At 42.5% G+C, this 12,429-nt stretch overlaps 1 protein-coding gene across 4 annotated transcripts in view; it reads right to left on the bottom strand.

The window, feature by feature from the left end:
* DDX43 (DEAD-box helicase 43) overlaps positions 1 to 12,429 on the bottom strand; it is a 128,723-nt gene that overhangs the window by 98,119 nt on the left and 18,175 nt on the right. For 2 of the 4 annotated variants that reach the window (XM_082405076.1, XM_082405074.1), the window contains exons 6-17: positions 11,529 to 11,685; positions 11,185 to 11,303; positions 10,485 to 10,586; positions 9,965 to 10,106; positions 9,322 to 9,422; positions 8,226 to 8,313; positions 7,437 to 7,564; positions 7,122 to 7,231; positions 6,518 to 6,656; positions 4,741 to 4,828; positions 4,056 to 4,211; positions 3,292 to 3,446 (exon numbers count right to left, since the gene is read on the bottom strand). In XM_082405076.1, coding sequence (XP_082261202.1) covers positions 4,095 to 4,211; positions 4,741 to 4,828; positions 6,518 to 6,656; positions 7,122 to 7,231; positions 7,437 to 7,564; positions 8,226 to 8,313; positions 9,322 to 9,422; positions 9,965 to 10,106; positions 10,485 to 10,586; positions 11,185 to 11,303; positions 11,529 to 11,685 — 1,291 coding nt within the window. In that variant the 3' untranslated portion in view covers positions 3,292 to 3,446; positions 4,056 to 4,094. Of the gene's footprint in view, positions 1 to 3,291; positions 3,447 to 4,055; positions 4,212 to 4,740; positions 4,829 to 4,979; positions 6,657 to 7,121; positions 7,232 to 7,436; positions 7,565 to 8,225; positions 8,314 to 9,321; positions 9,423 to 9,964; positions 10,107 to 10,484; positions 10,587 to 11,184; positions 11,304 to 11,528; positions 11,686 to 12,429 lie in introns of those variants that run through there. The other 2 variants (XM_082405075.1, XR_014248288.1) reach the window with 2 other exon arrangements.

The following is a 12,429-nucleotide window of genomic DNA, read 5'->3' as shown; positions in this document are numbered from 1 at the left end:
ATGTACATTCAATTACGCATACTTTAAAAGGCTGCAATCGGCTAGACGTGCATCGTGAGCACTGGTGAAAGCGTGGCTGCCACGGACACACCACGTGTTATTTAGTGAGAGTGTCCTTGTCCACGGAAAGCACGCTAAACGGAACCGAGACCTTTGGCCACTCCGCCTCCCTGCTCGGCAGTGGTGGGGGCGGTTTCTGACTTCTCCGGGCGGATGCTCAGATGAATCCATCCGTGAGACACTAAAACGCTCCACCAGGCCAGGCTGTCCACTGCTGCTTTGATTCTTTGAGGCTTAAGAAAGAACTCAGGGGCTTCCCTGGTGGCGCAGTGGTTGAGAGTCTGCCTGCCAATGCAGGGGACACGGGTTCGAGCCCTGGTCTGGGAAGATCCCACATGCCGTGGAGCAACTAAGCCCGTGAGCCACAACTACTGAGCCCACATGCCACAACTACTGAAGCCCGCTCGCCTAGAGCCTGTGTTCCACGGCAAGAGAAGCCACGCACCGCAACAAAGGGTAGCCCCCGCTCTCCACAACTAGAGAAAGCCGCCTGCACACAGCAACAAAGACCCAACGCAGCCAAAAATAAATAAAATGAATAAATTTATTAAAAAAAAAAAAGAAAGAACTCAGAATTAAAACTGAGTAAGAAGGCGATACCTTCGAACACAATATATGGCAAGGTGGTCAGAAATTAGAATTCAAGTCCTTTCTTCTCTTTCCTTCCCGCTCCCTGGTCACACTCTCTGCTCCCCCAGCACACTGACTAGAAAGTTTTGCAAAAGCATACTTTTGGATATAAAGCTTTATTTTCAAAGGCTACTTTGGTTCTGATAGAATTAGATATAGGGGTCTGAGTTTTTGAACAGAAAGAAAAAACCAGGGAATTGTTAATACTTAAAAAAGTTTTTTTAGCAATCTTTCCCCCTAAAAGAGAGGCGAAGTGCCCACAGGAATGAGCATCAGACGGCACCGGCCTGTGCTGCCCAAAGCCGTGCTTCCTTGCTGACCCCCCAGTGCAGAAGGTCAAGGCTGCTCACAACTTCCACCCCAGGGCTGGACTCTGGAGCAGGAACCACACGGTCCTTGGCAGCTTTCTTGTGGTTCTGAATTAAGGATTAGTACTTCTGAAAACATGAGCCCCAAACCACTAAATGCATCCATGTGTCAAAGCATTTCCGGCCCAGGAGAACGGCTGAGGTCGCGATACGTAACTTTGCCCGCAGAATGAAGCGTGGAGGGGAGCACCAGGGGCCGCGGCCCCCGGTAGGGCCTCTGCATGTGTGTTTCTGGACCCTCCACAATACAGCTGGGCGCATGGGACTGCCTGAAACCTCGCCTGACCCGAAACCTCCTGTTGGTGTATCAGGGTTTCCTGTACTACACGTGCTGAGCAACAGAAACGGCAGGGGTCTCGGCACCTGGAGCTGGGGACCAGATGTGACAAGGCTGGCACTGAAGTGACAGCTCGATCAGCCAGCAGATGCCGCCTGAGTGCCCGCTGTGTGCCAGGCACAGGGCCGGCCAGGGACCCGCGTCAGACAGACTTGCTGACAAGCGACAAAGCTGGCAGCAAAGCGGGGGTCTGTGTCCCCAGCAGACGGGTCTGCTCACGCAGGTCCACCGCCAGCCGCAGGCTGCTGGACCAGGGCTACACCTCGCGTGAGGCAGCGTGGACTCACACAGTGACTGCCGAGACTGCTGTCACCCACAGTCCCAAGAGAACTGACTTCATGCTTCGTTGATGCGGCCATACATTGTTTTCCTTTCATTCTTTTTCTCATCTTATTTTTTCTTGTTTTTTTTTTTTTTTAAGTCCAGTGGTTGCCTTAAAAGTCTGCATGTAAACATGCTGAATCAGGAGGACGTAATCCTCCTGACCTAAAAGATTTACAGTATTCATCAAGCTTTTTATTTACAGTAAAACTGAACAGCCTTCATGGGCTTAAGTGTAGCCGACATCAGTGTGCATTAAGCACTGCACTTACCCCTTGAAGATGTGCTCCAGTCTCACTGGAGCCGCTTGCCGCCGCCCCTCATTTCTGGTCCAGTTTGCTGTGGTCACTCTTCACCGGGTAGAAAAGTAAGGAGGGTCTCGTTTTCACTCACAGGTCTGTCCCTGAAGCCTTGGCTGATGGTTTCTGCTCGCTGGGCCTTACTGAAGCCTGGCCTGCTCTGAAGTTTGTAGCGTCCTCTGTAACGTCGGAGAGTGTTCACCTGAGGCTCCTGTCCACGTGCAGCTGGACCTTCTTCTGCGAGGTGCTCTTCTGGACCCTCTTGCTGAAGGATGTGACGCCCATGGGCCGGAGGCAGCAGCTCTGGCCGTAGCCCGGGGCAGCAGCGGGACGGGCCTTGAACCGGCAGCAAGCAGCCCACCGGTCCCTGCAGCCCCTGGCTGCATGCCGAGCCCCTCAGCCCCGGGGTGCCCTCCCCACACCCCCCAGCGTGTTCTAATTGCCGTCTTTCATAACCAGGTGTCCGGTTTTCCCAGCACCACTTACTGAAGAGACTGTCTTTTGTCCCCACTGTGTATTCTTTTTACGTTTCATTCTGCACTTTTAGGGAAAGATGGGCTCCTAGCTGTTAGCCTAGCCCACCTTCGCTGAAAACCTGTCAGTAGCCCAAATTAATGTTAGTATTTCACTAATTTTAGTGCATTTTCACGTAATGAAACTTATTACAAAAATTTATTCTCATTACATACACCTTTTGGTGGGTGTTTGTGGTTCTTGGATCATGAACATATTTCCTCAGTACTATTCAACTTCTGACAGACGATAACGTGGTATAAGTAATTACCATGTAGGGAACAGAAAACTACACAAAAGTATAAGGGAAAGTAGGGGACCATGATTAGTCAAAGAAGCTTTCGGGGAAATGAATTTACCCAGGATTTACTTGATCCTGGAGCGCTAGGCTAAAATTTAACAAACAGCTGTTGCATATTTTGGCCCCATGAAATCCATTTACTGTTTCATTTCAAAGTAGATAAAGTAGTAAGAAAAGTACCACCAAATAAAACACTATGTGGTAAACACAAAATTAAAGGGCTATTGAGAAAGACGGATCAGCTTGTCTTTTTATCACAGAAAAAAACTTATTGTGTTAACAGCATTTTCACTGCTATGACAACATCTGAACAAGCTTGAAACCCTTTAAAGATTGACTTTAACACAGCAACATTATAGGGGACAAAATTTACTTTTATTTCTTTCTTTAACATAAAGATAGCAAAAAATGAAATTTTAATGCTACATTCCTTAATATCGATAAAAAAATTTTCAACTCAAGTTTAAATACTTTTGATCTTATTAAAGTATAAAATACTGAATTCTACATTTTAAACACTATTATTTTAAGAATCAGTCATCTCTTCATACTGCCAGCATGCTTCCAATACTTCCACAGTATCTTAAATAAATATATCTCAAAAAAAATCTTGAATTCTGAAAAACAAGCAGGAAAAACCATAAATTGATGTACTGTGCCATTCTAATGGGGGTGAGGTGATCTTTGAATCCCCTAGTGATTACTGAAGCTGAGCATCTTTAACTTGTTGGACATTTGTATGTCTTTGGAGAAATGTCTATTCAAGTCCTTGGCCCATTTTCTAATCAGGTTGTTTTTGTTCAGTGTTAGGAGTTTCCTATGTCATAGGCATTAGGTCCTTATATGATATGATTTTCTCCATAGTTTATTCATATGGCTCCCTACTGGACATTTATGTCCAGAGGAATTGCTGGATCAAAAAGTATATGTATTTACAATTGATACATTACCACCTGATTGCTCAGAAAAGGTTATACCAATTTATACCTCCACCAGTTCTATTACATTCCATTATACTCTTACGACTGTACAACTTAAAGGTTTTTTCTCACCTCTGAATTAATACTTCTAAGATATATTAACTAGAATTTAGGTAACAGATAAAGAATAAGATCTCATTTATTATGTTAATGACTCTTAGAGATAATGCTGATTGTAATAAACACACTAACAAAGCCTAGTTAAGGAAACCAGGTGTTTGAAAGTCCATGTTATTCAAATTTTACCTCTTTTAAGTAGGCTGGTACCACTTTTCAACATAGACGTTAACAATAAAACTTCTTGGGTTTTCCTTGGGGTCTTTCCCATTTATTTTCCATTTCTTTTTTCAGTTTATTTGCTTTATATCTCTCAGCCATCACCACAAGATCCTCTGGGACACTCTGAAGCCATTAAACGTGTTATTAGGATTGAGGCGATTCTCGTTATATAACAGCTTTTCTACAGTCTTCAGAGAATCTCCACAACTGATTACATGACACCTTCCAAACAGAATGGAACGTGTCCCTCTGCATATGCAACACCGAATCTTCAAGGTATAAAAACCAGCCTAGTCTTAAAAACCCCGTCAGTAAGTACGCGGCCCTCCTGCCGGCGTGGCCCTTCAGCTGCTTCCTGGTGCCTTTGCCTGGTGTCACTTTCTCACCTCGGGGCCTGAGTGTGTCCTCTGCTTCCTCTGTTCTCTCCAACCTCCACCGCACTGGGATCTTCCTCAGCAGGGTCCAGTGATGTTCACCCCTATTAGACCAGGTTCCCCACTTATATACTGTAGTGCTCATCTTTGCCATGCTACAGCCCTCATAACACGCTTAATTACTTGTTTAATATCTGTATTTCCTGACAGGCAGTAAAGCCCCAGTACTTGGAATAAATGAAATTTGAACCTTAGAAAACAGAGTTGCATATTCTCACCTGATTTGCTCTTTCCAGAATATTAATTAATTCACCAGCAATCTTCCAATCATTTCTAGTGATAAGGGTAACAGATACCCCGGTCCTCCTTCAAGGGGGAAAAAAGTCAATTTAATTTGATTTATAATTTATATTCATGATTCAGCTAGCAAAACAGAACAAAAACAGCAGCAGCAAAACCTCAACTCTTTCACAAGCCCAACTACGTATGATACATTAAGATTTAGCCATTCAGGGACTTCCCTGGTGGCGCAGTGGTTAAGAATCCACCTGCCAATGCAGGGGACACGGGTTCGAGCCCTGGTCCGGGAAGATCCCACATGCCGCGGAACAACAAAGCCCATGCGCCACAACTACTAAGCCTGTGCTCTGTAGCCCGCGAGCCACAGCTACTGAGCCCGTGCACCTAGAGCCTGTGCTCCGCAACAAGAGAAGCCACCGCAATGAGAAGCCCGCGCACCGCAACGAAGAGTAGCCCCCGCTCACCGCAACTAGAGAAAGCCTGCACGCAGCAACGAAGACCCAACGCAGCCAAAAAATTAATTAATTAATTAAAAAAAAAGATTTAGCCATTTATATAAAGAAGATGTGGTACATATACACAGTGGAATACTACTCAGCCATAAAAAAGAACAAAATAATGCCGTTTGTAGCAACATAGATGCCACCAGAGATTATCACACTAAGTGAAGTAAGCCAGACAGAGAAAGACAAATATCATATGATATCACTTATATGTGGAATCTAAAATATGACACAAGGGACTTCCCTGGCCGTCCAGTGGTTAGGACTTTGCCTTCCAATACAGGGGGTGAGAGTTCCTTCCATCCCTGGTCGGGAAGCTAAGATCCCACATGCCTCACGGCCAAAAAACCAAAACAGAAGCAATACTGTAACAAACTCAATAAAGACTTTAAAAATGGTCCACATCAAAAAAAAAAAAAAAATCTAAAAAATAAAAAATAAATAAATAAATAAAATGTGACACAAATGAACCTATCTATGAAACAGAAACAGAATCATGGACATAGAGAACAGGCCTGTGGTTGCCAATGGGGAAGGGGTTGGGGGAGGGATGGAGTGGGAAGTTGGGGTGAGCAGATGTAAACTTTGATATATAGAATGGATAAACAATAAGGTCCTACTGTATAGCACAGGGAACTATATTCAATATCCTATGATAAACCATAATGGGAAAGAATATTAAAAAAATAGAATGTATATATATATGTATATATATATGTATAACTGAATCACTTTGCTGTACAGCAGTAATTAACACAACATTGTAAATCAACTATACTTCGATTAAAAAAAAAAAGATTTAGCCATTCAGGGCTTCCCTGGTGGCGCAGCGGTTGAGAATCTGCCTGCCAATGCAGGGGACACGGGTTCGAGCCCTGGTCTGGGAAGATCCCAAGTGCCGCGGAGCAGCTGGGCCCGTGAGCCACAACTACTGAGCCTGCGCGTCTGGAGCCTGTGCTCCGCAACAAGAGAGGCCGCGATAGTGAGAGGCCCGCGCACCGCGATGAAGAGTGGCCCCCGCTTGCCGCAACTAGAGAAAGCCCTCGCACAGAAACGAAGACCCAACACAGCCAAAAATAAATAAATAAGTTAAAAAAAAAAAAAAAGATTTAGCCGTTCAAACAGCAATTTGGAACCTAACCTGCAGTTGTCTAAGCAGCATGTTATGGGGATTTTATGATGGTGCTCTCAGAGGGGAAAAAGGTCCTTTTTGTGACGAGAATGGGGAGCCAGGTTGGATGGACTGACTTACCCTGCTCTCCCAGTGCGCCCTACTCTGTGCACATATTCTTCGATGTTCCGGGGAAAATCGTAATTATAGACGTGTGTGACATCATGGACATCAAGACCACGAGATGCTAAATCGGTAGCAATCAGTATTCGCACTTTCCCTAAAGAGTAAAGCCAAAAGAATACAGACACATGCTGGTACAAACCAACCCAAGACATATCTGTCCCCTAATATCTGATCAGGTGAACTATCCTTGCTTTTAATATTAAAACTCTTTTAAAGACAGTGAAGACGGGAAAGGGTTACTTAGCCTTTTTTAACTGCTGGCAAGTTACAACACAATGGATTCCAAAATTCAAAGGGTCCATGAACCATGGCAAAGATATATGCCTCTCAAGTAAATTAAGACAACACCCTCACTGCAAATTACTGCCTTGATATCCAGGTTTTAAACATTAGCTTGAGATAGTTCTGAGAATCTGATTAATATTTAGAACAAGTATAGTTCTGGGATCTGCAAGCTGAGGGCAGATCTTAGACATGGGTTCCATGAAAAGGTGCCATCACTCAAGCAAGTCCAGGCACTGGACACTTTTAAACTGCAATACTAATTGTATAAATGTACCTGTTTTAAAGTTTTTTAATGCTCTCTCTCGATCACTCTGTTCTCTGTTGCCATGCAGAGACTCTACCGATATATGCTGGATACACAGGTCACTTGATAAATGATCAGCCCTGAAGCAAAAGATAAAGTCAGGGGTCTAAGTGCTTATTCTCATACCACCATCAATTCATACTGTTACTTCCACTGGCAAGAGTCTGAAGTAATGTGCATATTGTAAGACATACACCACCCCCCCCCATTTGAAATGCATATACACATAGAAACAATGCCAAAACAAACCATGACTGATGATTTGAATGTAAAAAATATACTCACACAGCTTTCCGGCTAACAAATATTATGACTTTGTCTTTGGGAGACATGCTCTCGATGAAAGTTTGGATAAGCGATCGTTTCTCGTCTTCTGTGGTGACAATTATATTTTGCTTCACGGTACTTACAGCCTAAAGGACTCAGAGATCATAGTTCATCAATATTAATGGGCAAACCCCATATATTGGCTCGAAATCCATCTTATTTCTATCATTGGTTAAATGTTCTCATAAACTGCTAGCAGGAAAAATGGCAGGTCCTTGCAAAATCACTGGTTCCTACTCAAGGATTTATGGCTCAGTCTTTCACTTTTTACCAGTGAGTCACCCACGCTAAATTGGGAACTCTTGAATACGTGGCAGTGTGTTGAAAGCAGCCAGTTACTATTGTTGGAAAAGGAATAACCACGGTTTGAGGCCAAGCTTACAAAACTATCGCCGTGAATTTGGATATAGCCTTTGCAATGAAGATGTTCAGCTGATGACCCAAAGAGTTTCCATTCTATAAGTATTTTGACAACACAAAATTTCAAAGTATCGCTGGTACCATTTTATTGACCCAGAGATGAAATAGATTCTGAAGCATTTATCCTGTCTTTCGTGAAATCTCATGAAATGAGCCTAGGGCAATGACCCATTATTAATTACCAGTGATTTAAGTAAAACGTCAATTTTCATTAATGATTAGTTGAAAGGCCAATCTCAATTATGAAGTGAAAGGCCAGAGAGCTTTACAATGGCAAAACATTTCCATAATTAATAAGATATAAATAGTAATTAAAAACAAGCTTACAGCTAGATCCAAAGTACCAACATACACAATCATGGGCTCTTTCAAATAAGATTGTGCAAGTCTACGGACAGCACATGGCCACGTTGCACTGGAGATAAAACGTAATACACAAACATTAAAAATGTATTATAAAGCAAACATTACTAAATTTCCCTAAGAATGCTATGAACCAAATTACTCATGAAAGACAAACTTAGTACTTTTTAATGAGGCCAATTTCACAGAAAACATTTGCTTCACAATGAACTGCTCAATAAAGCTACTAGATTAAACCTTTAAAAAAGTTTAATAGATTTGTAAACAAAAGGTGAAGAAGAGCTATACCTTTCTAATCTATGAAAAGGTACAAGGAATTCAGGTGTTAGATTAGTTCTCTCGGCCTTTATAAATAAGGCAAAAAACCCCAGTATTTTTCATACATTGTCAGCAGGCAAAACCAAATGCTCATGCCAAATAAAAACATTTTAACTGTACCAATGATTGGATATGTACATTCAGATGTTTCTTCAACCATATATTATGAAAGTCACCACCTTCTGTACTTTCACACTAATTACAAAGATGGGAAGTTTAGTAAGAAAACAAAATGAATAAATTTAGTCTACTTCCCCAATCACATACTCTTCTGCTGCCTCAGCTTTATCTTCGCCAAAAAGTATTCTGGACAGGTGATTACTTTTTCCAATCTGAGACCCCCCTGTGGTACAGTCTCCCCTGCATTTTTTTATAGAAATCTTATTCTTTTTCAAACATTTATTTATTTACTTAGGCTGTGCCGGGTCTTAGTTGCGGCACGTGGGATCCTCGTTGCAGCATGTGGGATCTAGTTCTCGGACTAGGGATCGAACCCGGGCCCCCTGCATTGGGAGTGCGGAGTCTTAACTGCTGTACCACCAGGGAAGTCCCTAGAAATCTTATTTTTAATTCAGGAAACCCAACAGTCATTGCTAAACTGTTACACTGAGTTGCTATACTAAGTGATGACATATCTTTCACCAAAGGATCTCAAAATACTTTTAAGAAAGGCTCTAAAATCAAATGGATTTGGTTCCACTGATTTCTACTTTGCAGACTAGCAAATTAAACATATACCTACCTTGTCATGACTGTCTGCCTGTCTGGGCGTACATCTAATAAAATCTTCATTATCTGGGGTTCAAATCCCATATCCAGCATCTTGTCAGCTTCATCTAATACCTGCATTAAAAATGGTTAGCTTAGGAGAATTCCCTGGTGGTCCAGCGGTTAGGACTCTGCGCTTTCACTGCTGAGGGCCCGGGTTCCATCCCTGGTCAGGGAACTAAGATCCCACGAGCCGTGCAGTACGGCCAAAAAAAAAAAAAGATGGCTAGATTAGGTATGGAAGGTAGCTAATATATATGCTCTGCCTTTATGAATGCTAAGGTAATTTTTTCATTTCCTCCATTACCTAAGCTATCTGTAGTTGCAACACAGATTGATTTAAGTTTGCCAACTAACAGTTTCTAAATCTATTTAATGAAAAAGCAATTTAAGTGTCTAAAATATTCATGTGGAATTCTTTTGTACTTACCTACATTTTAAAATATTTATATAATACTAAAATGGAATGATCTTAAAATCTGTATTTTAACAAACTAGAGGGAATGAGCAACATTCCTAAGATTTAAAACCATTATGAAATGGACAGCCATTCTAAAGGGTTTGATGAAGAGTTCAGTTCTTCCTCCCAGGACCCCGAACCCCTGCTCCACGATTACCAGGTAGGTTACGCTCTTCAGGTACACAAAGTTATTCATTTGTAGATCGTGGAGTCTTCCGGGAGTGGCAATAATGATATCGACACCTTTCGCTAAGTCTTTTATTTGTCCATCTCTATCGCCACCACCATATATACAAACGCTTAAAAAAAAAAAATACAGAGGTTCATGTTCACGTGGGGAATATCCCATCACAATTCAAAATCCCAACCAACCTAGGCATTTTGGGTATAAAATAAAAAGTACATAAATCCAAAGTCTCAGGTAGTACAGTATTGGCCCCTTTCTGAGAACCATCCACAACCACCAACCCACAGGGACGTGTCCTACGAGAGCCACGGTCGCATCCTTGTTATCTGACCCCATCACCCAGGTTATGGTCGATTTGGATCAGGGGTAAGTAAGCCTGACCCACGCTGAGCCAATCAGCTTCTCAGGATGTGTGAAAATAATGGGGAGCATGTCTACAGCTACAGATGGTTAGAATGCTGATGCAGCAATGGTCAAAGAAAAGACTCACCTTTTAAGACCTTTATATGAATATTTATGGCACTCAGCTTCCACTTGCAGAGCTAGCTCTCGAGTCGGGGTGAGGACTAACATGCCCGGCCCATTCCTGGCTCTTTGGAGAGAAAACACGTTAGTAAAGTACCCATCTCAGATATACAGGACCTTCATTCAGTGCCTGCAATGAGGGAATTCCCTGGCGGTCCACTGGTTAGGACTCCGAGCTTTCATCTGCTGAGGGCCTGGGTTCAATCCCCGGTCAGGGAACTAAGATCCCATAAGCCTCGAGGTATGGCCAAAAAAAAAAAAAAAAAAGGCAGCAATGATTGTCAAAGCCACAAACAAGCACCACACATAAAAAGTGGAGAAATAAAGAAAAAGAGCCTAACAAAAAAATCCTAGGGTCCAGACACCAGCCTTTTCACTGAACAGGGCCAGAGCTTTCCTGTGTCAGACATTCTCACAGAATTGTACTGGACACGGTAATTTAAACAATTTCTTTCCAGTGTTTCACTATTAAGACTTTCGGTGGATACTACCTATTGCTTCCTAAAAATGTTTTGTCCATTTATAGCTCAACAGAACAGCACAAGTGCATTTGCCCGAAACTAGGCATTACCTTTCGACCAAGGCAATCGAAGAAACTTGCATTGCATTTTTAGAATCCATATCTGTTAAACCCCTAAAGAGAACCCAGATGTAGTAATTCTTACAGAGGTTGTGAGTCAATATGAATAAATCCAGGCATTAAGTAGGACAATGTCTTCCCCGTTCCAGTCTGAGCTACTCCTATAAGATCTACTCCTTGCAGAATGATTGGCCATGCCTGTGACTGAAACAGAATGAGAAATATTAAAATAAAAAGTGCATTGCTTTCTGTCAAGTGTTCCTTCCTCCTCTCCCAGCCCCAAACTTCTCAGCATTTTGAGTGCTAGGCAGCGGTGGAGGTGCTGGGGGGACACTCATAAGAGACAGCTGCTCCCTGGTGTTATAACTTCTAACGACCAGAAATTGAGGGGGGAAAGTCGATGAAATGTTAGAATTAAAGAAAGCATACCTGAATTGGTGTTGGCCTTTGAAAACCTGCCTTTTGAAGGTTTCTCATAACTTCAGGATAACAGTGAAATGCATCCTCAAAATTACCAACAGGGTTGGGAAGAGGACGTTTCTCACCACCTTTCAAGTCATCACACATTATATTATAATTTTCCCTCCTTTAAGGAAAAATAGAACAAGGATTAGTGGCTTTGGTCACTTTACTCCCCAAGCAAGAAATTTTTTCCAACATTAGTTCAGGTCATATCTAGAAATTCAACTGCAACTGATTAAAATTAGACTGCTCGTTAAGGTACAGTAAAACATAATAAGAAATAGAAGCAAGCCTATCTTTTTTTTACCAGAATAGTTCCAAAGAAGGAAAAAAATTACACTGTATGCATGAATGGGCCAATGAAAATTTCATGGAAAGGTTAAGAATAGAGCCTGCCAATGCAGGGGACACGGGTTCGAGCCCTGGTCTGGGAAGATCCCACATGCCGCGGAGCAACTAAGCCCACATGCCACAACTACTGAGCCTGCGCGTCTGGAGCCTGTGCTCCGCAACAAGAGAGGCCGCGATAGTGAGAGGCCCGCGCACCGTGATGAAGAGTGGCCCCCGCTTACCACAACTAGAGAAAGCCCTCGCACAGAAACGAAGACCCAACACAGCCATAAATAAATAAATAAACAAATACTTAAAAAAAAAAAAAAAAAGAATAGAGCCTGAAAATTATATGCTTCATGAATCACAGTCAGATTTGGCAAACGCCTGAGGGCCTATAATGTTTCACACACATTTCCTTAATTAATCCTCAACAATACTTTGAAGTGGGAATTATTCTCATTCGACAGGTGATCTTTAGTCACTTGTCCACGCTCAGGGCCCTACCCCAATCCTAGAATAACTGCTCTGTCTGCTA

Source organism: Balaenoptera borealis, assembly GCF_965194805.1.
Source record: "Balaenoptera borealis genome assembly, chromosome: 9".
Lineage (NCBI taxonomy): Eukaryota > Metazoa > Chordata > Mammalia > Artiodactyla > Balaenopteridae > Balaenoptera > Balaenoptera borealis.
Note: the sequence above shows the minus strand (reverse complement) of the source record. Positions and strands in the feature narration are given on the sequence as shown.